This window comes from Venturia canescens, chromosome 8 (genome assembly GCF_019457755.1).
Source record: "Venturia canescens isolate UGA chromosome 8, ASM1945775v1, whole genome shotgun sequence".
NCBI classification, from domain to species: Eukaryota; Metazoa; Arthropoda; class Insecta; order Hymenoptera; family Ichneumonidae; genus Venturia; species Venturia canescens.
This window is the reverse complement of record NC_057428.1, coordinates 13,581,804-13,609,043: the sequence shown is the minus strand read 5'-3', so window position 1 is coordinate 13,609,043 and position 27,240 is coordinate 13,581,804. Positions and strand designations below refer to the sequence as shown.

Below are 27,240 nucleotides of genomic sequence, written 5' to 3'. Positions count from 1 at the left end.
AAACGGAGCAAGAGAGATGGAGGTAAAGAACGTGGTTAGTTAAAGTAGAAGGTGCTCTCACCCTCATTGCTAATGGAGATAGAGACCGAGAGAACACTTCGGAGAGATCATAGATACTGGAACGTATTTTGAACGCCTCGATCGCGTGTTGTTAAGTGTTTTTTTTTTTTTTTTTTTTTAATTTCGTCTTATATAGATTCTTCCTGCAATTTAACAAATCGTTTCTACCTATTCGAATAATCGATTCGTTCTCTCGTCTGACTATATATCTTTCGAAGTATATTGGTATCTCACTGTACATCTCGAAGCTGGATCTTCCACAAAATCCTCGACGTCATCTTGGACCTTTATCGCGTTATGACGGTTCTGAAATATCACTGATGTTTCCCCCTCGTTTTTACGACTCGATGTAAACCTGCCTCGCGAAGACTCTCCTCGAGGATACTATAAACGACTTAAGGATGTGGAAATTTAGTGTCAAACTACTTTTAACGAAATATTCACATGATATTATGAAATTGTCGAATTGAATTTGTCTGGTTAGAAGAACATGACGTTATTCTCAGTTCGCCACGTTCCTGGGACAAGAAGATGAGTCTGAATTTCACAATCAGTGACGGTTTGACGATGAAATATACAAACAAAAGTTGCCTCGTCTTTGTTTTTCGTCTTAAGCTTCTCTTTCAGAGTCTAATTTTATTTTATCACTTCCGCAGAATTGAGCCCTCGTTACACTGGGAATTACAATCTTTTTTATGCTGGCCCCGAGGCAAGTTTTATAATTTCATTCGGATTGAGATCAGGTGCTACATGATAAATGTTCCGTGTCGAATCTCATCTGTCGAACACGAGGGAGGGCGATTCGACCAGGGAAAAAGGAGATAGCAAAAATGCTGATTGTCGAGGGATCTCTGGTACGATTTGAGGGGATAAATAGGAAATTGGTTGGAAAAAGTAGCGTTACCCAAAAGCTTCTAGGAAACCACGTAAACACAATAAAAAAAGATTGAGCAGACGTTTATTTTTTATTTCATCCGTAGCATGGATTTAGAACGAAAATTCTAGTGTATTTCCAAAGTGCCATTGGGGTAACTCGATTTTCGTCGATTCCCCTATTCCGAGGTGCGAATTCCTCGCATTTTGTAATACAACGAAATGGTAGTTGGTTACAATTATTGATGAATTTTCGAACGAGAATTTCGTCACTGTGGTCGAAAGCATGGCGAGCAGTGGATCAAAGGAATTACTGCTTATTTGCGCAGCTATAATTAGTTGATCATTATCGTTTCAGCTATAATGACGTGGGCAGTTAATGAATATTTGCTAAGCGAGTAGCTCGCGAATTTCTGGCTTACACAACGCTTTTTAACCCCTATCTCCAAACCCCCCTCTCTCAGAACCTGTACTTTATCCATAAGCTTTTTTTTCCTCGAGGGCAGTTCTACAGAGCTGCTATCATAGTAGCGAGTTACCCCAAACCGGCACGAACACAATTTGCAGAAAAGCAGTATTCTGCATCAAGTGATACGCGGCTTCATTGTAACGTCACGTACGAGGTAGCATCGACTCTGTTTCCATAAGATGCACTTTGCTCTTTTTTTCCTTCGATCTGTTTTCTCTTTTTTATACACACTTCTCGTACACAGATTTCGTCCCCTCGCTACGTTGTTTTTCTTATCGTCGTTTCATGATTTTTTTTTCGCTACGTAAGCTCCGTAATCGCGAAGTATGATCGTGATTTTTTCACAACAAAATAATTAGGGAGTAAATTTGATGACAAAAGGAGGGATAAAAATTACCGAGGTGAACCGAAGCTCGCCATTTAAAATCAGATTTATTTTAAATTCACCCATTTTTTAAGTTCTCATTGGCGTAGCATTTATTTTGGAGGGTGAAAATTCGTAAAATTGTTAAGGAGTTTACTCTAATTAGAATTTTCAAAAAATCCATTTTTTTGTTGCATTTTTTGAAAGTATACATATTCAAAAATATCATGCTAGAATTTTATAAAGACCTTAGCAATCTAAGTGTACTTTTGAGCGACGTTTACTTGGCTCGCGCTAATACGCACTGCCCGCAGTGCGGTGCCTTTGTTTAAACGCGTTTTTCTCAAAATTACATTTTTGGACGGCTTGTTGATAAAATCTCCAAAGAAAGACGTGCTTTTTCGTAGTTTTTGGAAAAATGACCGTCATTATTTGTCATTTTTGTAAAAATAAAAAATCTTATGATACGCGCTACAGCCATTTACCTATTGAATCTGAAACCATTTTTTTCTCCGATCCTCCATTCCAAAGATTTTATCAATAGCGCACACTCGTCTTTTTTTTGGACGTGTCTTCTTCCCCATTTTCCTGTACGAAAACCGCGTGTAAAATAAAAATAAAAAAAAATTTCTGTGTATTTTAAGAGTGTATTTTTTAGGCCTCACACTTTTTATATTTCCGTATGACAAAAAATGACACCGTGCTCGGTGTTTATTCGTGTACTATTTATCACAGAATTGACAATACTGACAATTAAAATTTGTGATTTTCAATAAATTTCTACTGATTACTGAATTCTCGTTCAACGTGAAAAAAAAATCCTTGATAATGAAACAAAATATCGTTTTCACGCGCATTACTTTTTCCTACCCACATAGAAACGTTTAGAATTCAAGTCAGGAAGAAGTGGAAATTTCCAAAAAATTCTATGTTCCTTAAATCGGTGGCTGAATGCTTTGGTCTCTCTGTAAAAAAAAATTCCATTATACTAAAGGAAACGAAACCGTTTTCCACGTGAGCCGAAGAATTATAAAGAATCCAGTTCGGATTATTTCTCGCGTATATGGAATCATGAAAATTGGGCCCCTTTGTTTGATGAAAATGATTCATGATAGTTTGAGATACGCGATACGAATGTACATATTTTTCTATCGATTCATGCAGATGCATTCCCGCATAGATATATAAAAATGAATATTTGCATAACTCGCGTGCACCGCGCAGAGACTGAACGCTTCACCCTCATTCTCTAAATCCACCTCTGCATCTTTCCAATAGAATGCAAATTCGTATCGTACACGGTAAAATGTTATTTCTGTCTTTTTCATTTCCATTACCGATCTCGTTTCTGTCACTATAGATCGTGCTTTCTTTTTTTATTTTTATCCCTCGCGTACCTTTGCCAATCGTGGGAGAACATTTGCAAAGTTAGTTTCATGTATATTTGTGCCACACGAGAAGACTCGTGGATGCAATCAGGAGGCTACGCCTTACGCCGATTGAGAAAGCGAGAGAGAGAGACGCGGATAAGCGTACAGTGGCGGGTTGTAAGGCAAAATACGTGTCTGAGAAACTCTGTGAGTGAAATTTTTTTCTATACTATTTTTCATCATTCATACGCACACACGAGTTCCTCCTGTCCTCGATTTGTACAAACGTATACGTACGAGAAATATGGAAGATAAAAAATAAAAAACGAAACAAAAAAAAAAAAATTTACTGGAATATTGAGAAAAGGGGGTTCGCGTGTGCTCAGAACGTAATACACGCTTTGGAAAACTACAGATATGCCATTCGATTTTATGCATAAAATCATCGAAGAAAAGTTTTTGTAAAAAACGTCCATGGACATTGCGCAATCGTGTTTATCTCACGTTCGTTTTCATCCTTTACTTCGAATCGTTTTTTTCAGCTGCTTTTCATTTTGTTTCACTTTGTCTCTCGATTCAGAGAGTGTGACAAAGTTACCCAAGCTTTTTGTTCTCTGTAGCGTAAAACGGGGAAATGAGGTTGAGGGGGAGAGAGAGAGAGGGACTGGGAAAAAACGGCTGGCTCAAAGGAAACGCCTGTAAATCGAGCAATCATCGCTAATTAATCATTATTCTTTTACATTAATTTACTTCGTGGATTTATTATGAAATTTATCACGAATTTATATCAATGTATACACGAAATGTAATTCTTCAAGTTTATTCGTAATTGCATAACGATTGTCACAATAATGTCAACGTCATTACAGGACAATAATTCTTCGGGTTTCCTTTTCGTAGCCGCTTCTCATTAAAAAGCTAAGAGCTACGATTATCGTTGCCATAACAAAAGAATTCATTATGAACAATCGCCACTCGCACGGCGAATGAAATATCATTTTTGCACGCTCGTATGTGCTATGCCGAGAAGACCTGAGCACAAATATTTTCGTGCATGCATATATAAGCTCGTTGTAACCCCTTTTGTCCACTATCTGAGTTAACCAGCACTGAAGATAAGCCAAGTTTAACGCTTTGTACGTGCTAACGTTTCATTGGCCCAGGTGAACGCCAAAAGTCGAGTTCTCTGAGTACATTACTTACCACATTTTTCTACGCTCCGTAAATGCAAGCACGGAAATAATTTCCAAGTGAAAATTCAGCGCAAACATTCCGGGAGCATCCACTTTTACAGAAAAATTTCGATATTTTCCGAACTCGAAACGTTAGGGCTAGTTGGCCAATTGGCAAACACACGACAATTTTCATAAATCCACGTACAAAGCAAATTTCCACGTCAATATTGTCCATTCCCTGCTGCCTCGAATTTTTTTTACAACTCTTACAATAATCCTCCACATGGAAGTTCACTTTGAACTATAATTGTGCATAGTATTTTTTCTCAATTACCGATATAATTTGCTGGTAGAATATTTTGTTTAAAAAACAGTGTGGGCTGAGCAGGCCAACATTGATGCTCCGAATGGGCCGACTCAAGGCGTGCCCAGTAAAAACATAACATTCAATGTGTGTAGAAAATGCAGTTCTCATTGATGACTAGGATGGAGATCAAATATATTTCTTTTCCTACACCTATGGACAAAAGTAATCTCTACATTTACTTGTGTCAACATTTTGTATTCATTTTTCGAATAATCAAACAAATGCTATTGATAACTATCCGTTTTTATTAATTTCACGAATACGATGTTGATTATCAGGTCCGACTGTGGGGTCGGTTGGGACAAAAGCCCTTCGTCGAAAAAGGGCTTCGATAACTCATTTGGTTTTACATTTAAAATTTGTTCTGCACTAGAGGAAGGTTGCTTGCATTCGAAACAAGCATTCAATTTTTGAAATCGTCTTCAGTTCCTCGTTTGCAAGCAGTAGAAAAACGATGTTAAAGCATCGGAACGTCTCATTGCTTTGCTCCTACTCCCCCGTAATGTCATCTTTAGACTCTTCCCAGCAGACCCCTTTCGATTCCCATTTTTCATTCGATGTATTTAGGCTCCGAGGTGCGAGAAGAATAAAATAAAAAATCGCTAAGCGTACCTCCAAGAGGGAGCTGGATAACGCGAATGTAATTCAAAAAGCACATTCCCCGAGGCCTCGGTTCGTTCGACTCTCGCAGTTTCCCCCGAGCGCTGTCCTCCTTTAGCCCAACTTACGTCTTTTCGACACTAGCATAATCCGTCGTCGATCGAAAGAGCCTCGTTCAATGCCTCGTTACTGATAATCTTCGTATCTACACACGCGATTTTGTCACGAGTTATTTATCATTTGGAGAGAGCGTCGGAATTCTAGTTTCAGTGTTTACGAGCTCGCGGAGCTCGTCATTAGAGGCGCAGCGTTCGCTCGGAGGATTATGTCGAAAATCTTGAAACAAATTCAGAAAACATGAGCTTGATTAGATCGAAAATCTGGTCGATCGATCGACTTTCGTTGCCCTCGAATAGAGCGCTTCCAAACCTGACTCCGATTTTCGTGCGAGTAGTAATATTCGGCTTTTCCTATGTCGACCGTTTGGCGTATCTGAGAATTTTCCAAGTGCTCTGCATTTGTACGAAATTCATTATAAGAGTGCTAATATTTATTCGACTCGAAGAAGAAAATTGCTGGGAGCTGCAGAGGGCTTAATGTTTCCTAGAGCGTCTGAGCATCAGACACCACGACTGAATAGATAAGACAGATTGATAGTCGCAGAGATTGAATACCTGCGCTGTGCGCGAACCCCTTCGTATAATGAGAGATCCCTTAATCTTTCAAGAAAATCTTCCCCCAGGCAAAAGTCTCGTCGGTTACTTTCCTCCTCGGATATATTTTGGCTTCTCTGATGTTTTTCGTGTTCGTGTATACGTGTGAGGCGAAGGGTCTGCCCTTAAGACCGTTGCCTTATTCCGAGTGAAACTTGTGCAAGCCCCTTCGTGGCTCATGGTCACTCTGGCCACGTTGAATGAGAATTTATAACGAAGCGAAACAAGCTGTTTTCGCACAAGTGCGCCGAGGGAGCAGGCGAAGAGTTGTCAACAAGGTGCTTCTCCTTCGCGGACATCCTCGCTGTCAGGAACGTTGGAAACTTTTTCGTTTTTTATTTTTTTATTAAAACTCGATATCTGAGAAGTTCTTGTACTTGATTCGCGCGGTACGTGCCACTGGTATAATTGTCGGGTGAAAGAACATTTCTAAATGAAGTTTAACGAAGAGTTTGAACGTTGACGATTCAGCGGAAATATGAAGTCGAAAATAACGATTTGGAAAACAGAGAGCGACTTTTAAAGCTCGTCGCTAAAGTCAACTCCTGGAGTTATTGTAAAGATTTATTTTTTTAACCCACACGATAAGCATCGTGGAAGACGCAAAAGAGGAGTTTTGGTAAAGGAGATAAAAATCTTAGTTTTGTTTTACCGCATGGACCCCTGCGTATAATGCACGCGAAACTGACTTATGAGATGAGTGAGACTGAAACGACGGTGTTGAAGTCATTCTGTGGCTTTTCTACATTTGCCAAGAGAGTCCAAACGACGACGACGACGAGGGTGCGATAACAAGGAGGTATATAGGAGCCCTCGGAGCAAGTAACAGCGCAGTTTGCGCTCAAGTTTTACGCTCGGCGATATACATTTTTTTTAGATGTACATGCATGGCGATCATATGTCTAAATATATGTATCCACGTATATATAAATAAACTAGAAAAGCTTCTCGTGGTCTCTTACGAGCGAATAGGAGTACAAGGGAAATGGCGTTGAATAAAGCTCCCCCTGGTTCCAACGAATATATGTTTCGTGCGGGAAACATACGCTTCGGGACGACGACCTGGCGTTTTACTACAACCGCTTTTCCCCCTTTTTTCTTTCTCCTAGAAGCTTCTCATTTTTTCATCCTTTTTTCGTCTGTTACTTCGTCTCTCTCTCTCTCTCTCTTTCTTGTTCTCTTCGCGGAACAAACCCTAAAAGCTATGCATCATTTTCTTCCCTCGTATTTTCTCGCATGTGGGCATCGCAAGGTCCGAATGTGTGTGTGTGTGTGTTTTAGCCCGGTTGAAGGGAAAGCAAGTCCAGAAAGCTGCTTGTTTCGATGTTGTTTTAATAATAATCGTTTGATGCGTTTCATGAATCCATTGAATTTGTGGGTTTTGTAAAACTGCTTATGACTACTTAGTCCCCTCTGTTAATGAGATCTGGAAATGTTCTACAAACGCTGCTTTCTCAAAACGGAAATTACATTCCAGACGTTGGATTATATAGAAGTAAATCTTGCAGCGAGCTGCGATATTTCCATGAGTCTAATCTCCGGCACTGCTCTACCGGATGAACAGGGGAGGGGCGCACCTATAAACGCAATTTTAAAGTAAAGAGAAGAGTCGCTGCTTTTGATGAGGGAATCTCTATCGTGTGTACGTTCGGCATCATCGTCGGAGGCTTCGACGTGGCCGGAAATTCGAGGAATCTTCTTTACGCTTTTCATCCTTTTACTTCTCGTCTTCTCTCACTCGATATCGATATATGCGCAGAGCTTTGGAAAGGTGTTCGCGGAAAGCGAGATTGGAGTGGACCCGGAAGGAGATAAGTTTTCTCTGTGATGACATTAAAAAATCGATATTTTTAAATAAAAACTCTTTCAGTAATTCAAAATTTGTAATAATTTCCTAAGATAATATCCTCGTTGAAACTGTTCCTTTGATTCCTCCACGATAATTTTAAACGCGCACCTCTCTTAGTATGACTCGTCGAGAGATAAATGAGAAAAGCTTCGGAGAGGTAAAAAAATTGGACGGTGAATGAGAGCGGAAAGGAGAATCGTACGTCTTCTTCTCGTTCTAAAATCGCACTCGTACAAATCGACCTTTTTCTCTTTGACTTTTTCTTTTCCCTCCCTTATTTTTAACCTTTCACACGAAATTTGCGAGAACACATACCCCCGGCGTCGACGCGTTACCGCAGCTTTAAATGAAAATTTGTGCACAACTCTCTCGGAAGCCCTTATTTTTCAGTCGAGAAAATTCACTCGTTGTCGAGCACACATCAAGGGCGTTCGGGCTCACGCGCTTTATCGACTTTATCCAAGCGATACAACGAACGTTGAAAAATGAATGGCCAAGAAAAATATATCAAAGTTTGAGAAAGGACGATGAAAGAAACGTGGAGAACGTCTTTCCTCGGTAACGACGCGGATGGAGCCATGACACGTGAAAAATATACTTATCTCTTCACCGTTTCTGCTCGATCTCCGAAGGAAAAATCGTGAGAATAGGTACGCAGAGTTTGCCATAATAAATGGGACTGCGTTAGAGCAACAAAAAATCGCTGAACGCTGAAACGAACGAAAAATGTCTGGCTATAAATTTAATCCGGTCCCTTCGACAAGCGTTTACACGATGATCCACTCAACGTGTGGAGCAAGAGAAAACAAATTTGTAACGCATTATCATCTTCGTGTTGATCCAACCATTTTTTTATTTTCCCACTATTCCATAAACAAGCCCTCTTGAATCGTGATGCGATTCGTTTCAGCTCGATCTGCTCCGATTCAATCAATTCCTACATTTAGATTAAACACGGTTTACATTTGAATCATATTCATCAGGAATTCAGGCATTCCCTGTTCCGATTATACGCGAAGCACGTGAATATTCGATCGAGTTGTAATCAACTCGTTGATATACTCGTGAAATAGCGGGCGAAATTCTTATGTCAATTGTACCACTTTTCGGTTTGGTTATCAGAAGTATTCGAACTAACCGAACTGCTGCGGGTGCGGCAATGATATCGAACTTCCTGGTACGAGAATTTTCGCCCAAATCGAAAAGTCCTCGTACGACTTTGTTTCTCGATAACGGGCTGGGAGTGCAGGGAAAAAGTTGGAAAAAGTTTGACTTTAGAGAGTGAGTGAAGTTCGACCGACTTTTTGCCACGTGCTTGAAGTACTCCACGAAATAATTTTGGTAAAAGTCGTTCGTTTTTGAACGAATTTAAAACTTGAGTGGTAGCTCTAGAATTTGAGAACTGATGGGGTGCTCGTGTCAGCCGTCATTCATTGAATTTCAAAAGAAAAGAGCCTTCGGCCAGCAGCATGGTTAATTGATGGAAAACACTGGTAAAGGAAAATTTGGACCGAAAATACAAACATCCCTCTGATATGTAAAGCGGCATGTAGGCGAAGCGGTTGTACGTGATGGATTTTCTCGACCCATTTTCGTCGGAGCAACAGCAGCAAACGGTGAATGCGACAGCGGCGCGAAACCAGTGCGGGCTGTATTTTCACGGGGTAAAGTAGTCACATCGCCCCTTTGCATCTCATAGCCAAGCGTCCACTTTGCGTATACGTGTGAAAGACCGAGTGTCGTTGACATTCGGATTCGAGGCATATGCACCGGTCCAGGCTCGTTCGTGTACGTGGAGCTCGATGGGAAAACGATCCAGAGCTCATTGACGTTTGTTCTCCCCAATGGTTTCTTAGACTTTCGGGAAACGATCGAACAAACGATTTCGAATTTCGTCTCAATCGTTCCAAGTGATTTTTTCACCGGTACTGAAGAAGTTCTCTCGGGTTCGTTGATGTTGAAAAAATTGCTAATCGCGTTCTCCTTCGTCACTTACGTTTTCACGGCAATTACGGACTCGCTGAACGGCCTTTTCGGTTTGAGAATAAGATAAAAGCAGCAAAATCACTTTTTGTTCAGAAAATAGTGGGGAAAACGATCGCGTGACGGCGGATCGTGATCGCCGAGTTCCGGAGACTGGATTTCAAAAAACAGAACGTTCCAGCGATTCTACAACTCGGCAAATCAATTTTACTCCACTGATAAGCCCGTTGGATTATTATAATGGGAGTTGTTTCAACAGATATCAACAGAGTAATTAATCCACGGAACGATAAATCTAAAACATATTCACTTAATCATTATTTTTCCATTCGAATATTTCATTAGATTACACGACTCTCCACAAATCAATTTTTTTTGTTCTTTGTTCTAAAGTTCATTTCATGATTTTCTGGTTAACTATGCACAAAAACGAAGAAAAAATACTCTTATTTCATATAAAGTTTGCTTTTGTGATAGTTGTACTAATAATACTCATTTTTATATTTTCATATGAATTTTAATAAATTTTAATACATGGCAACATCGCATTTAGAGTTAAAAAGTTCGATTTTAACTCTTCGGTACACAGTATACTATTTTTTCAAATTTTCTTGTTGATTAAAAGAAACGAAAATTTCCAAAAATGTTAGTACATTTAAAATCATAAATTGAAACTTTCTTCTCTCTCAAAATGTTATCCTAAACCTTACAATTCTCGAGTAACACCGCTCCTCTTTTTACTCACTGGTTAATTATCCGCAACCACAAGGTTCAGTGGAATAGAAAATGCGTTCTTGAATTATATATGATTAGATTTAACCTGGTTGCTCGTATTCAAAGTCGGATACGGTTTACCCATTAGCTTTATGAGAAAATCACATCCAAGATATTTTGTAGAGAATTTAATTTTCTACAAAAACATGTCGATTGAAATTGCGTGAAAAATTTTTTCAATAGTTTTATTTGAAGAAAACAGAAATTTTTTTTATGTGTTATTTATATGGAAAAACGGAAATCCATTGTGCGTCTCGTAGAATGAAAATATGGAGCTGCCCTTGCAGAAAAATTTTTGCAATACCTGCTCCTAAAAACTTTTGAGATGATAGGACCGGAAAAGAAATAAAAAATTTATTTTTTTGGACCACCCTAGTGCATATACTGCATGCTCATTTAGATAAATTCAAGAATAACATGGGGGCGTACTCAAAAGAGCAAGGAGAACGTTTTCACGAAAATACTCGTATTATGAGCTTCAAAGAACGTTATAGAGGCCAGTACGATGAAAAATAAAATGGGAGACTGCATTTGGGGTTGATTGAGAGAAAGTACTTATGAACATAAAAGAAAAAGTAAAACTGTGCATTTTAAAATAATTTTCCACTTTTTTGTAAGCTAATTTGATAGCTAAAACGAATCGAAATAATATACATTTATATTTGTATGGTTTCATCATAAAATCAAAATCACCGATTTTCAAAAATATCGTTCAAATGTTCTTCTGAATACAAAAGCAAACTTTTTCATGCCATGTATTTTTTTTCGTTCAAATATGATCCAATCTACATAAATGTCAATGTCAAATATTGCGTTGTATTATTTTCCATTATTAGTACCAAATGAAATTTTTTTACCTGTCCTATTGCTTCAGTTTCCGGGTGAAGTCCCGTACTCGTGAACGTCGTAACATCGTCGATAGTGCTGTTTTCACTGGTCGCTAGGCCGAACAGGCACACCTGAAAACAGAGCAAAAAGGCCATTGAATATGACAGAAAAGACAGTGCAAAAAGTGCTCCGATTTGAGGTTTTGAGTGGCATGGAAAATGAGCTGCAAAGTTTCCTGTTCGGTACGTAAATCGTTTCAATAATTGTGTTTATAATTGTTCAGATAGAAACATTTAATTAACAATGAACGAACGATGCCCCGAAGCTTGGTACAAAGTACATGAGACTTCGTGAAATGGCGTGAAGTGATTGCATGCTCGGCTTTCCAGAGTTTGAGAAACGAAGTCCAATTTAATCGCATACCAAAGGCTCGTAGTCGCGGCCAACCCCTAACAGACAACCCTTCATCATAGTAACACGACAAGCCATCGGAATAGTATGTAACTGGTACAAGACCGAAAAATGAAAGACGCGGATAAAGTTTCAGAATAACGATCGAAGACAGGGCACGATATTGAAAGCAGCGCGCATTGAAATCTGAAAAGATGATAATTATTCAATTTTTATTCCCTGTTAATTTTTCACGCGCACGTTCAAAGAATTCCATTTGACAAACGTGTCTCGCGACGAGTTTGAGTCATTAAAAAATTCAAGTCTTTGACTTTTTTTTAATTGCATGCTGAATCGTCGTGTCGGTATGTAATCAAGTTGCTCGTCTTGATATTTCCTGGAATGGCAAATAAACATGTGGATTCCGAGTCCAATTAAAAGCGCGTATTTTGAATATTCCTTAATTATATAAATTTCTCGATGACGTCATAATTTACAGTATCATTATTTCTGGCTTCTCGATAATTAACTATCTCCTCGACTTGTGTCGTGCTGTACAAACTTGTGTAAAAAGGACGAAAAAATGGATGAAACGAAAGAAGATGGTGAAACGTTAATTCCCGATGAATTTCACGAGAACCCTCCGCCCTGTAATCAGTTATTAACGAGTTACGCCCACGCAGCACGAGGAAAAAAATCCTTCCGAAAATCGTCGCTGATTCGATCTTTCGTCGAGATTTTTTTTCCCTTTTTTGTTTTAAACACTCGCGCCACACACGGCTGTGCGGTGAACGCTGTGGATATTTCAATATCGCATTATCAATTAAGAGGCAAAAAGAAGGGTCAGCCAATCGATAAAATCAAATTACAGAGTCGACGAGATGCTTTGCTGTTGAGTAACTAATAAGATTTTGGATTAAGATTTAAGCAATGCTGTGATGGGGCACCAAGGGCGGTTACTACGACGTGCCGACTCGGCCACGTCGTGGATTAATACTTAATCGATAAATAACGGTGAACGATTCGAAACTACAGAAAAAAATAAACAGTGAATAATATTTGTTCTGAAAATTGATTCGAAGAAAACAAGAAAGCGGAGAAAAAAAATTCAAATAACAACAGAGTTGCCGAAATCATCGATCGAAACAAGAATAGCCACAAATTTTTAGCCCTTGCACCGAGCTCGTATTTTTCAAGAAATAAATTTGTTGATTTTCGTTCGAGAATCTCAATCTCGAAATGTAATGTTGAAGTATTGTCGATTGGTCCAATATTTTCATTTCTAATATATTTTTTCTCATTTATTTTCCTCGAAAAGTTAAAAATACGAAATAAACTTTTTCAATGATGTATGCTCAGAGATATCAGGGACGGAAAGGGTCGCGTCCCGCGGACACGCGCGTATTGAAACCGGATGTTTAATAAACGAAGTATGTCTCGCGATGATTATTATTATTTTTTAATAAGATCCTTTCGGTCACCGTGAAACGAGAACGAATCGTGGAAAAATTGATTCGCGCGCGTAGCGTCGGAGTTGGAGAAAAGCCGGGGGGGATGAGGTCGAAGGTACAGCCCAGAACGGTTCGGAGCAAATTTATTTATGAGATCGCGGAGGTTCGAGAGCGAACCGTGCCGCAGAGCAAGTGTGCCGAAAGCGTTACACCCTCGCTTCCACCCTTCAGCTTTTTCATGGCTTGCCTCCCTCTCCCTCTTCCGAGCGTCTCCTCTCTTTCGCGGATGACGCTCTGCACGAGCTTCCTGTCTTCTCTATTTTTTCCGACGCCAAAACGTTTGGAAAGTGGCCAATACGGAGTGACGTTTTTCCAACCCCCTTTACGCTTCTCGTCTTGAAACGTTTCGCTTGAAAAGAGAATTGAGAGAACGTACGATTGTCTTCACCGCAAACACCGAGCCCCAAACCTTTTTGTCTCATTCTTTCGATCTCGAAAATGTAGGCCGGATTGCGTCAAAAAACGCCCAGGAAAAAATCACTTGCCAAAACTGATGGAGACGAAAAGGCGTCGGCAAATGAAAATCGTCACGAAAATTTTTCTTCACCTTCACGAATTCAGAATTTTCCATCCGGCACGAAGCTACGAGTTTTTCTTTATCGTTTGTAAAATGATAAATGGGACCAAATACTTTAAATCAATTTTTAATTCGATTACACGAAATGCAACTTTGCCCACTGGTGTTGAAATTCTACAACCAAACAAATTTATTGGTCAGTGTTTGGATAGTAAAGAAACAACTCATAAACTACTGAGCAAACTTATAAATTGATTTCTCAGGTTTCAAAGCTTTTTCTCCTTTTCCACACTGAATATCCTTAACGTATTGATAATTCAAAGTTCAAAGGCCAGGTTCGAATGAGCCGTTGTTACTGCCATACAGACGAGAAACAACACAGCAGTATCGCCTTATATTCTTTCCGTATAAAACGTAAAATCTGTTCGTTCCCAAGAGACTCGAGGTTGAAATCTCGATGAATGAATAAATGATAAGTTTCCTCAAGCACACGTACAGAGTCTCTCAACGAACACTGATGAGTAAAATAGTTGCCACGAAGCATGTTGTTGCCTCGATCGTTTGTGCGTACAGCGAAAACTGAAATCACATTTTTCCGATGTTTTTACTATTTCATAAAGCATGTAAATTAAGGAGGAACATCAGCTTGAAAAAAATGGTGATAGTTCAGTGAAACTTTTAGAATACATTTTTGGATATATTTTCCAATTTTTAATCCATTTCATTCAGGCATTTTTGAGTAAATCATTTTTAAAATTCGAATATTCAAGACCTACGCATAGGAAATTACTCCACAGGCCCCATCTTTCCAAAAAAAGTATTATTCCACAGTTTGAACGCCAAAGAACATCTGTGCAAAATTGGGGGACGTTTAATTCTGTCGATTTTTAATATTTCACACAAATTCCACCTAAAAATGACGTATTTTTGGGAGGTTAATTCCTTGCGAACAAAGCAAACAAGGTTCACGTGACCTAGATAACTGAGATAAAAACAATCTCAAATTTGTATTTACATAACCTCACTTTACGCGAAGCTCATGTTATCCTTCTTAATAAAAAAAATTTGCTTCAAGGTTGGCCGTTTGGTAGTGAATTAAAACGGAGTGTTTGCACCAAACGACGACGATAATGAGGTCATTGACTCTGAATAATTTCCGCGATCGAGGGATGAATTAACGAATCGAATATCCGGAATGAAAACGTTACTTTCACTTCTTCCGTTTTCGTAACATTTACACAATCAAATGTTCCCATAAAATGATGAGCTAATCCGCTAATTGTAATGGTCGGTAGTATTCAACTCGTTTCGTTAAATATTGAACTGCTGTCCGATTAAAAAGACTTGACGTTTTTCTTGGCGCGAGTTAATCTCTTCGTAAAATATAGATGGATTCGTGAAATGAATTGCAGCTCCAGCTATCTGGCTGTCTATGCAAATTTAACTTTTTCATCCGAAGTGACGTCGCTATAACGAGGATACGAAAATAATCCAGGACCCGTGTGTACCGAAAGAAACTTTGTGAAGGAAAATATGTATGAGACTGTTGAGATTAAAGCGACAGACTTGTGACTTGCTCTTAATTCTCTTAATTGACTTCGGAACTTCTCGAAGACCTTTTAACTCTGTTATTCGTAAATCATTGATAATGATAAACTTTATTATTATTACAAGAGTTTCAGACTACTTTTTGGAAATTTTATTTGTTCAATTAAACGCTTGGCACGAAAACTGCTCGAGGAGCAACAAAAGCACACGGATTCAAGGTCGTCTTGACTATTTGGAGTGAAATCAGAACTCGACACGAAATGGAATATGCATGTACAAGGGGATGTCGTGCACGGCCACGAATAGACGTTTGAGGTCGGAAAAGCAGTCCCGGTATTTTCGGAAATTCGAAAAAAGGCAAGGCAACCTGGCGAGACATGAATTTATGTGGTTCCAGACCACGAAGAGTTTACTGTCGAGAACTATGTGGAAAGGGCGAAAGAGAATTTTGACTCAGCCGCATCGTCTGTGTGCTGCTACACGGAAAGAGTTGGCGAGTGTATGCAAAAATACGAGACGAAAAAAACAAGGCTCCATCGAAGCAGGACGTTTTTTCATCTCGTTTTCCGGTGCATCCTCACGTTCGTATCGGGAAAAATAATTTTTGAAAATCCTTGGGATAATTTCTCTCGAGCGTACGGGAATGTGAAGTGCAGAGATACCTGCTTAAATTCTCGATTAACGTCTCACTCAAACGGAGCGTTTGATGGTCAGACGGATAATGCGAAAAAGAGACTGAAAAACCGGATGAATCGAGTGAGGGAAACGAGCGAAATTGCTCGCTTACAAACTCGAATCAATGCGAGTTCATCGTGATTTGAAAAACACGCAGAAATAGAGTCTCATTATGAAAGTTAAATAAATCAAATGATGAGTGTTCGTTCGACCGAATGCCTCGAGCTGCGAATCAACCGATACGGGATTTAATTTTTTGAATGATAAACCCAATGTCCTCCGAAGCGGTGCTTCGACTGAAAAAGATTTTGCAACGGTGTCACCCTCGGGTTTTCTTCGGGACACGGTGGACCACCCGGAAGGTTCTCGGAGAAGCGAGGGTGCCCGGAAAAGTGTCAGTCCACGACAAATCGTCTAATCGTTTAGACGAACGAGCATGCTGCGAGATCGCATTCTTCCTCTCTTTTTCTTCGACCCTCCCATTCCGGGCAGCTATATATTTCAAGAGAAAACATCGAGGCTTTTCCCGATACACGAGCATACATTTCCTGCGATTGATCAGCGAGCAGTTTGCCGACGGTTCGGATGGATTTTTCCATTCTTGAGTTTAACAAGCGGGGAGCCCCACAATCGGTGGCGCGAGTTGGACAGCCTCGTTTTTTCAAACTGCTTTTTACGAAAGCCTCGCTCACCCGTTTCGTCCTTTTTCCAACGAGCTCGTTAGAAAATAACGGATATTTTTAATTAGGAATTTTTGAGCGAGCAACCAACGTCAGCGAACGGGAACCCGCTTCCCCGATTGTTTTATGATATCCAATAAAGTTAACCGTGATAAAAAAAGTAGTTGCGAGGAAAGAGAATGATCGCGTGCCTTCCGATCCGCGTATCGGATTTCTCGCTGCACATATACACCTGCAAATAGAAAATTCAGGGGGAAACTTTAACCAGCGACGTGTAGTACAACCTCCAAAAAGAGTAACACAGACACGAAAAAAACGAGTACAAGCGCAGGAAGAAACAATGAACCCTCGAATGGAATTCGGACTGTGAACTTTTCGAAACGAGCCAAAAAAGTGGCTCTTCCTCATCATACTCTCATCACACATTTTTGGAAAAAACGAACCCTGCCATAGGTCAATGAATTTCCCGAAGGAGGAAATCCAGCAGGAAAAACTTTTCGTTCCAGACGGTCGCTGCAGGCCCCTGAGATTCCAAAGGAATAGCTGCTCCACAGGAGAGGATATAACTGTACGCTATCGATTTCCATCTACATGCGCGCACATCGAAAGGCACATGTAATAGAGAGGCCGGAGGAGAAACGACGGAAGTAAGGAGAGAGTTCTCTCTACACGCTCGATTATTTTATGAGTGTATAACTCTCGTCATTCTTCCCCTGCCTGCTCGCGTCGTTGTCTTCTTCGTTCAAGTTCTCTCGTTCTCCATTGAAAAGTCTCGTGGGATCTCGAAAGGAAGATAAGGATCGTGTCGGCGAGGAAGAGATGTGCACGTCAACCGGGCTGCTTCGTCGGAGATGCTCTTCAAGATTTTTCAGAGCTTTGCGTGGAGCGTTCCGAAAACAAATCCATACAGAAATAGTTGGAGAGAGGGAGGGAGAGGAGGCCATACACCTGGGCGAGTGCATACGAGAGCTTTTTTTCCGTCCCCTCTTCAAAGGGAGTGTTGCACAGGGTTGGGGGACAAAACGTTCAGCGAGACAAGAGACCAGAAAGAGGACGAACTCTACACCCGTGTAAGGGGGCGCCCGCGCGCGCGCGCCGAGTATAAAGCGAGAGAGGAATATGTGTGGCTTCCATATACACGGACCGCAACGCGCCCGTCGAGACTTTGCCCACGCATTCGTACGTGTGGGTGTGTGCTCGCGCTCAAGCTAGCCAACTTGTTTGTCTCGACGGACTTACGAGTCAAAAGCAGACACGGGAGAAGCCGAGCAAATGGATACCAGCGCATCTATGCATTAAGGGTTGTTACATCACCCTTCGAGAAATGGAAGCCGAATCCGTCTCGTCTCTGATAAGTTCTTCTTCGTGGTACTGCCTTTCTTCTGGTCCACGCGGATTTTCGAATGGAGAGACTCACATTTTCTTAGCGCGAGCAGTCCTGGCGGGGTATGGAAGCAAATGGGAGAGGAGAACGCACGCAAAGTAGGGGGGGAAATGATTCATTTTTATTCGGAGACTTTATCGAATATATTTTCAATATTCAGCATAGAAATTTGGAAAAAAAATCGGATTGGGAAGAACATCGAAAATCCTTTGGGTCTGAAGGTATACGCGTGTGACACCCCGAAGGCTTCTGCGCCTCCTCGGGAAACATTCATTCGCGCGGGGTCGGCGTGTGTACGTAGAAAATGAGGAGAGGATCTTTGGCTGGAAAATCCGAGGAAAAATAGGAAAGCAGCGTTTGTGGGACGCACGGATAAGCCAGAGTAACAAAAAATTGCCGAGGGCTGATCCTGATGGCTGTGCTCTTCTTCTTTCACCTCTGAACGGAGTTCTTTCCACGTTTTCTTTTTTCCCTTCTTTAAGGGAGGAACGAAGACGTGCTCTCGACATCAGTTATATGGAGGATCGTGATGGCTTCTCTCGACGGTGGGGACAACGCCGATGCCAGGGTGAAGCTGATGTCTTGGATAAATTCGAGACTCTTCCCTCGCTCCCATCCTTCAGCCTGGGGCCTGGGCTATTTTGTAGCGAGGCACGCACCCTCGTAAAGGGTGCGAATAACTGGGCTCGAGGAGTTTCCCCACCGGGGTCCTACCTTCGCCTCTGGCGTACGGGGAGCGAACTTGAAAAATTGCCGACGTATCAGACTCTCTCTCTCTCCTCCCGCTTCTTTTTTCGATCCTTCGGAACTAATGGTCCTTCTGGTATGCTGATCCGGGAGGCGTAATGTTTTTATTCATGAAAAGAAAAATTAAATCTGACTTTACATGCATGGCATCGACAGAAAAAAGGTTAAGTATGATACAAGCTTCGAGGATCGTGTCGACTCGCAAAAAAATGAATGATGACCACTCTTCGTGTGGGGGATTCCGCGTGAACGTTTCATCTTTATCGAAGGGTTACGATTCCTGTGGAGAACGGGGTGAACTTCGGGGCAGCCATTCGGGGGCGGCGAAAAATGAGTCTGTTGAGCAGTTTTTATCCGGAAGACGCATTGTAAATCTTGATCGAAGGCGCACGTTTTCGAAAGTTTTTATTACATTTGCGCAACAGTTTTGATGGATATGTAGAGTATACTGAATGTTGATTCGAGTGTTAAGCGCGTCTCTCGATATTAGGCTTGAAAAAGTCATAAATATCTATTGGAGAAGCCTGACGAGCAGGGTCTCGAGGTGTGGTGTCTGAAGAGAACAGCGAAGAGCATATAATAAAAAAATGAGGAGGAGAAAAGCGAAGAGAATGCGCCAGGAGGCGTGAAAATCGAATTTAAGGTCTTTCTTGCCCCCTCCCTCGTCGGTGGTCCCATAGCGGCGCCGAGATCGAGAGCCGTAAATTCTCTCCGCGAGTCTCGCCGACCCCGTGGAGCGTGTGTTGTGGTTATTTTATTTTTTATTTCATGGCAGGGGTGCTTTTATGGCGTTCCATGAGATGGGGAAAAAAATGAAAAGAAAAAAGCATGAAAACAATGAATTTAACTGTCCAATTAAATGCCTAAACACCGGCACGAAGATCCACCCCCATAAAATTTATAACACCACCCTGTCAATTTTTCTGGTAGGTCCGGACGTTTTTTTTCACTCAAATCTCCCGGCCAGCGGAGAAAAAGTAGATACGGATCTATAACATTTAAAATATCTCCGCAGCCGTCTTATAAATCACACAAATTCGCCGTTGATTTTCATCTTTTATTTATTCCTTTCGTGGCATTCCTAACCTTGCACGCGAGAACTTTCGTTCGTGAAAGAATTCATCTATTAATAGAACATAGAAAATATATTTTTTTTCAGAAAGAATTTCATGTTGGAAAATACAAGTTTTAAGGGCTATCAACAGTGTAAACGTTGGAGTTTGGGGGTTTTTTCTTTGTTTTATAAATAAAAATTGGTTCAATGAATTTAAATAAAACCTTGTACACGTCTTTTGCATCTCAGAAGTACTGGAAAAAATTTAAAAAAAATTTTTCATGGTATTTTTTTCTACAATGATGTATTGAAAATGGCGCCCCTTGGAACGGCGTTGACCTCAGGACGAAAAACCAAAAAGTTTTTTAAAATAGTTATCACATGACGTACGGGATTTTCAAACTATTGTTTAGAAAAAAAATGGCGACCATTTGACGAAAAAATCCCGATTTTAGTGGATTTCTCAGTAGAAAATTTTTTATAAAAGAAAAACAATAAATTTATCAAAAAATGGCTACGTCATGCTCAAAGCATACGTTTTTCCTACAAAATGCAATTTGAATCGAGTCAAAATATTCGATTGAAAAAATAAAAAAATAAAAAAATTTTTCCAGTATTTCTGAGTATGTAAGAGACTTGTACAATTTTTATTTATAAAAGAAACGAAAACACCCAAAATATCAACGTTCATAGCCCTTAACTGAAATCTCTCACATGCGTTTGAATACTTTTATCAAGCACGAGATCAAAAAAGACACGATAAAAATTCCTGCACAGCTATCTTTCGGGAATTTCGACATGCTCGATAAAATTAAGATAAATTTATAAATCTTCATTCCCGATTAATATAGTTTTAACGATTGGCTCCCCTTCGAGTGCAAATTTCATCAAAGTCATTTCGACCAAAGGGTGCAAATTCAGTCCACGAACGTCCGTGCCTCTCGTTCGTTAACTTTCTACGTGTAACTTCGAGTAGATCGTCTGCCATTATTTTTTTTCGACAATAAAAATTGTTGTTTCAATGCAGAAAAAGAGTATTTTCCAGATGAAAAAATAATCGAGGGACGAAGCGATACTGGCACGAGAAACTGGACGAAGAGAGCACGTATCTCGAGCTCGCTCGATACGTCAAATTATTTCATTTCCTTTTTCAACCGTAATAGCCAGCAGTGCCTCCAGACTCATCGGATGGACGACGAATTCGGGATTTCGCAATGCGATTTCGGTGCTCGGAACACGAGTAAGATGATCTCACGGATAAGGGATGAAAAGAAGAAAAGGAGGGAAAAAGAGAGAAACGAGACGATGAGCCCGGCGCATCGCTTCCAAATTGGTTTCTGATTCGAAGATACGAGATAGCCGAGAGAGCATCGAGTTTCAGTTCAAAAGTATTCGGCATGCTCTTGGCGCTCTGACGATTTTCACGATACGATCAAATCATGGCTTCATTCGCTCCTTTTATTTTTATCCCCCTTTTCCCCTCTGCCTGCTCCTGTGTTTTTTCTTTCTTTTCCAATTCGAGCATCGGCCCCAAGCACACGGCGATAATTTTCGACAGCCTGCAAAAATGACGAATTCTGCTACCTCAACGGGGTCAAATTTGATCGAATTTTCGTATTACGTAATTATCCCACTTGCCAGGCAAGTGGATCAACGATTTCTATGGATGAATAACGAATTCTAGATTAATTGAGACCGCGTACATTTATGATGTTCTATTTCCGGCTGGAAACTTCGTTTGCTTTTGAATATCGTATTTGTACAGGATTCGGGTTTTTTCAGATCCAAGGATTGAAGCCGAGTAGCTCAAGCTCTCCCCGGAAATAATGAGTTTTCATTCGATTTTCATTATATTTCAATTTTCATTCAGTTTCATAAATGTTTATCGCCCCATCATTCGTTCGGCCACTTTTCAAACTAATATTTGACTCGGAGTAATTAGCAGTTGGAAAAAAAATGCGATCCGACAGCAGGAGCGACGGTGCTTGAAATCGTTGCAGACAAAATCAGCCCCGTAAAGGGTGCTTTGTGCGAGATTTTAATCCGATAAGCTTGAACCGTTTCGAAAGTACAAAGGATTGATTTTAGGGCGCTCCGACCACTCAAATAAGACTTCGATTTGACGGTCGCTTCAAGTTAAGCGACAATCGCCACCGCATGGCTCGTATCGATTGGCAGTACTAACGGAGAGGGAAACGCTTGAGGCTGTGACGGCGCTTTTAGCGATTTTGCCAGCATTTGCGCAGATGTGAGTACGCAATCTTGATTTAAAAATAGAAGTTGGAGCGAGGCTCGTCCGGATCGTTAAGTCGGGATTGCTCGAAATACACGTTCGATGGGATCGAGCAATTCCGGGCTAAACTTAATGACACTATTTTCATTAAGGGGGCGCGAAGATCTCTTTTTCCAAGCCCAATTGATGTCCCGACCTTTGTCAAAATTCAAGAGTTCTCCAACGAAAAGAAGTGGGACGTCTTGGCTGCTCATCATTAGTAAAATCTTTTCGCAATTCCTCACAATTGACCTTTGATAATTGACAAGTCCCATCTAATTTCGTACTTTTCAGGACGGGAAAAAATGTCCCGCGTCAAGATAACGCTTGCCACGTGTGCCCGCTCCGCAGAGCACTGACATAAATGACGTTTGCACACGTTATATTTCGAGAGAATCACCGGGGCGAAATGACGGGAGGGCGTTGTGGGCCTCGCGCGCGTGTCCACTCGTTTGCGGTGGCCGAACCTTGGTGGGAAAATAACACGCGAAGCCCCGGTAATCGAATCATAATTAGCTCGTGTATTTCCAGCATCATCGAAGCGGAATGAGGCAATTGCAATTAACGCGGCCAGCTTCGTTAATGCGTCCGCGTCTGTCTCCTGTGCACGGCGCGAGCTCCGCACATCCAGCACGTGTTCACGCCCCGATGCACCGATACATATCCCGTCCCCCGTTCCCTCCGCGTTCCCCCACTTCCGTGTTCCATCCCAGCTACGTTTATCCCGTGATCGAATCTAAGCGAATTTCAGTGTTGGTCAAATTGATTTTCCGACTGTGCACCATCGGCTCGACTCCGACCTATTGTCCCGGCAAACTGAACAGGGCGTGCGTGTGCGGCGGTGTGAGTGGGCCTGCCTAAAAGCAAACCGTCCCTCATATGGGTCCGCTCAGATCGAGTTAAAACACCGTGACTATTTTTCAATACAATTATTTTTTGCACGTTCAACTGTACAACATGAAAAAAGTCTCGGTCGTAATTGACTGAATTTCTCATCGACGATGCGCCCTCCGATCGTTGATCAAAATATCCAATTAACAATATTGCATGCCACTGATTTCTCTGGCGCTCGTGACCTCTCGTTTGTCAAAGGGAATATTTTCACGTGCGGAGATACCGAAACTGAAGGAATTTTCAAGCGCTACTTTTTCAGCTCCGAGATCCGACATATACTTTTCATTTTATTGCGAACGAAGAACTTTGGGGGGTCGAAAAAAGCTGTGAAATCTTCGAACGAATAATCTTGAAATTCGGCTGACACGAGACAAGAACTGCGATCTGCTGCTCAAATTACTACCGAAGGAACTTCGCCTTTCGAGTTTTTCATTCCGAGCCCTCGTCATGCGAGTCCCGCCCTATTTACCAGGGACTTTGAAACGGACCCGCTCCCGGAGAGCGACGAGGTTGTATTTGCCCGGAGATTCTCTCGTCTATGAACCAAAATCGACGCGTGGCTGGTCAACGATCAGCAAACCCCTTCAGCACTCGGCCTCCGTAAAGGCGAGGATAGTGCACCCATTTTCGGAGCGATCCTCCCCCTGCTTTCAGTACAGAGTTCAGGGACGAATCGCCTCGAGCCCCCAGCTTCCACCTCGAACTGGAAAACCCCATGAAAGGGTTGCAGCGGCCTCTTCTGCCACATATTTGAGGCTTGTCCTCTTCTCTCAAACCACCTCATGTAAAGCAGCAGGGATTATGTGTATAAAACATAAGTTCAACAGAGCCGAAGGCATTTTTAACTTTTGCTCGCGCATTCTCCTCCCGTTTGTATTTACAGTGCGAATTTCCGCTCTATTGTCCTCGTGGCTCGAATGATCGTTCGTGCGCTTCCGGTTTGTCTTGATTCTTAACATTCCCCCGCTACTTTTAACAATAAAATTATTGCATAGAGGAGAGTGGGGTAAATATGGACACCGCGATATCTTTATATTCCAAAACCCTCACGTTCGCGCACGTGAACTCATGCGATAGTTTTATTCAATAAACTCGCACGAGGCGTGAATTGATATATTTTCGTTGAGGTGGGACCGATTGTAAAATTTCGTCCATTTTGATGTAATTTTGCCTGTAAAATGAATTTTCAAGCGCTACTTTTTCAGCTCCGATCCGACAGTTCGATTTTTCATTTTATTGCGAACGACGAAGAACTTTGGGTGGTCGAAAAAAGTTGTGAAATCTTCGAACGAATAATTTATATGAAACTTCAGGATAAACGGTTTCAGTGCTGGCATTCAGTGGTTTCAGTTCAAACTTTGGTTTTTCCCATCGTTTTTACCTATTAATTGACTCGTGAAGCTTCGCAATTTGGGGGAATTCCGGACGTTCCGTTCGTACCCCATATCAATTGATTTTTTTCAAATTTCAGATACCTCCTTGTTAATTCGTATGAAACCAACTTTTGATATTGAGTGCATAAATGAAGCAGTGGACGATGCAAAAACAATAAAGTTACTTTTGTTTTGAAAGATATGACGATTCACTAACCGAAGACTGGATTGTGTCAATCGAGAGTGAAATATGGGCTCTCAAAGTTGCACAAGCGAAAGTACGAGTCGAGAATTTGTTTGCGATAGTTACCCCGGAGGTTCGGGGTAACTCCGAATTTACGGAGTGCTCTTTTTCGCTAAACATCTAACTATTTTTCAAATTTATCAGTTAATGAGTTTCGGTACAGAAGTCGAAATATTAAGAAATTGATGAAATTTGGTCATAATGTTCTTCAACATCAAGTGCGAAAAGACAAATTTTTTCAAAATTTTCTTCTACTCAGTTATCGAGTAATTACGCTTTAAAGCAGATTTCTTATGCCCGGAATGTATACCTAAATATATGGAAACGCTATGCTTATACACATGAACTTTAGTGATCAATTACTCGATAATCGTGTAGAAGAAAAATCTTAAAAAATTTGTATTGTCAAATTTGGCACTAAAGAATATGTTCACCAAATTTTATAAAATTCTGAACTTTTTGAAATTTTTTATGTTTTTAGCATGGTTTAGCATGGCAACATTGTATCGCCTGTACCGAAACTCCTTAAAGTGTCATCGGAAATCGCTAACAAGACATCGAGGAGTAGGTCGAAAATTTATTTTGTAATTTCATCATGTGGTTGGTTGTTAATCAATTTCCCTTTTCCGGTCGGAATTACCCCGATTTACTCTAATCATCCTCTCGTTAAGCACGATGGCGAATCACCTTTTCCATATTTCACGCGCATTTTTTTCTCACTTATACTTCCGTTACGAAAATAAAATGAGCTTCTCGGAGGAGGGAAACACCTCGATATCTCGTTTCTCATTTAACGTCGTAAATGGAAAGGTCGAACGATGAGATATGTATAGATTCAGGTCACGAAATACAGGCCACTGTTGAGGATTTTCGCGATGAAGTAGTCGCATCGTTGTGTGCCTATTCTATTCTTATTTCTTTCCTTATTTTTTACGATCGCCGTCTTACAGATCAATTGAGTCGCCGCATTGCGAAGCGGATTTGCTCGGAGCTTTTACAGCGACTTACATCCGTTCTAATAATTCAGTATCCGCCGAAATGCAGCGATGTACAGGCGGTGAAAAATCGATGGTGACACGAGAATAGAAACGTCAGGTTCGACGAGTTGAAAATCGCCGAAAAAGGAGCAGAAAAAAATAGAATCTTTCTCCAATTCTAATAGGAGGAGAAATCTTTAGGCGAGCGATGACTTTTTTCGGAGGTTTCTTGTCCCAGGGCCTCGCAGCTGCAGGGGAATTTCATATTCCCATTTTTTTTTAACAGAAAATAAGAACAAATTTGAGCAGCGTCGAATTTGTGTTCAACAATTAAAGAGAAAACTTCGTTTATTCGTATGTGACGAGAAATACTTGGGAGAAGAGCTCGCGAGAAATTTTTCGCGAACGGGCCATTTCAAGCCCACGTTAACGAGATTTCGCCGTTCTCTTTGCCTCACGTCTTTCCCGATCGCAGAGTCTACGGGGATGCACCGCGATAACTCGAATTTTCGCAATGCCCTCGGAGCGAGGAAATAGCGTTTCAGAAATGTTTATATGGCTCTGTATGTGTCCGATGTCTTATACGCGTGTGGATGTATGAACGTTATTGGGAGCGAGGCGAGGTGTTTTTTTCCGTTATCGGCAATCATAGTTGCCCGCGATCCCCCCACAATTCTTCCACTCTTCCATTTCCTTTTTCCCGTGCTTGTGAAAACATTTCGTATTTCGTTTCGTATCTTTTTTATCTTTCTTTCCCCGTGCACCACTTTCACCCCAGCGTCCCAATATTCTCTCGCGTTGCAAATATGGAGTTAGCGTTAGAAAATGAAAATTGGGCCACGGGGATATTGCCGGTTAAATTTCGGAGATCTGACAGTTGGAATTTTCTCCCGTTAATTTCAATAAAGTCCGATATAGTTTCCTCCACTTTGGTATAAAACCGAACAGAAATATGTGCATCCGCCTAGCGCGCGCCGCACGAGACCCACAAATATATCGTGTCGCCGCACGAGACTTCGTATCCTCGATGCCCGGTAATAGGATCCGATAAATCGCGTGTACATCCGAGATACAGCCGAAGAGAAAATTGTGCGAAAGGCTATTATCGAGGCATCTAAACGTTGAAAAAAAACGGGCGAAATAAAAGAAAGAAAATGAGAATGGTTCATCGACTTCGTTGAAGCAGATGGAAAACGAGAGAAAGAGCGAGAGAAGTGGAAAGGCCGAGAGGGGGAGGGGGATCGTCGAGGGGGAAGTCGCGCAGTCGAATATCCCACACAAACGTCTTTTCATATCGTTGTCCCATATTTTTATCGATTTCGTGTAAATCTAGACGCGCGGGCACACGAAACTCTCCGAGTATCGTAAGATACGATTCAGGTGAACGTACGTAGCGTATACGTATATACGAGAGAATAGAATAGTGTATATGATACACTATATAAGACGATCATGCGGCGTTTTCTCGTAAAATGAGCGAGCCGTCGCTATACGCCATACGAATGTGTATAAATGTGCTGAGAAAAATAAAAAAAGCGTATATGAAGCG

General features: G+C 41.1%; 1 protein-coding gene across 1 annotated transcript in view; it reads right to left on the bottom strand.

Moving 5' to 3' along the window:
- Positions 1–27,240, bottom strand: part of nolo (no long nerve cord) — a 151,444-nt gene that overhangs the window by 55,720 nt on the left and 68,484 nt on the right. The window contains exon 3 of the mRNA XM_043425768.1: positions 11,455–11,556. Coding sequence (XP_043281703.1) covers positions 11,455–11,556 — 102 coding nt within the window. The remainder of the gene's footprint in view (positions 1–11,454; positions 11,557–27,240) is intronic.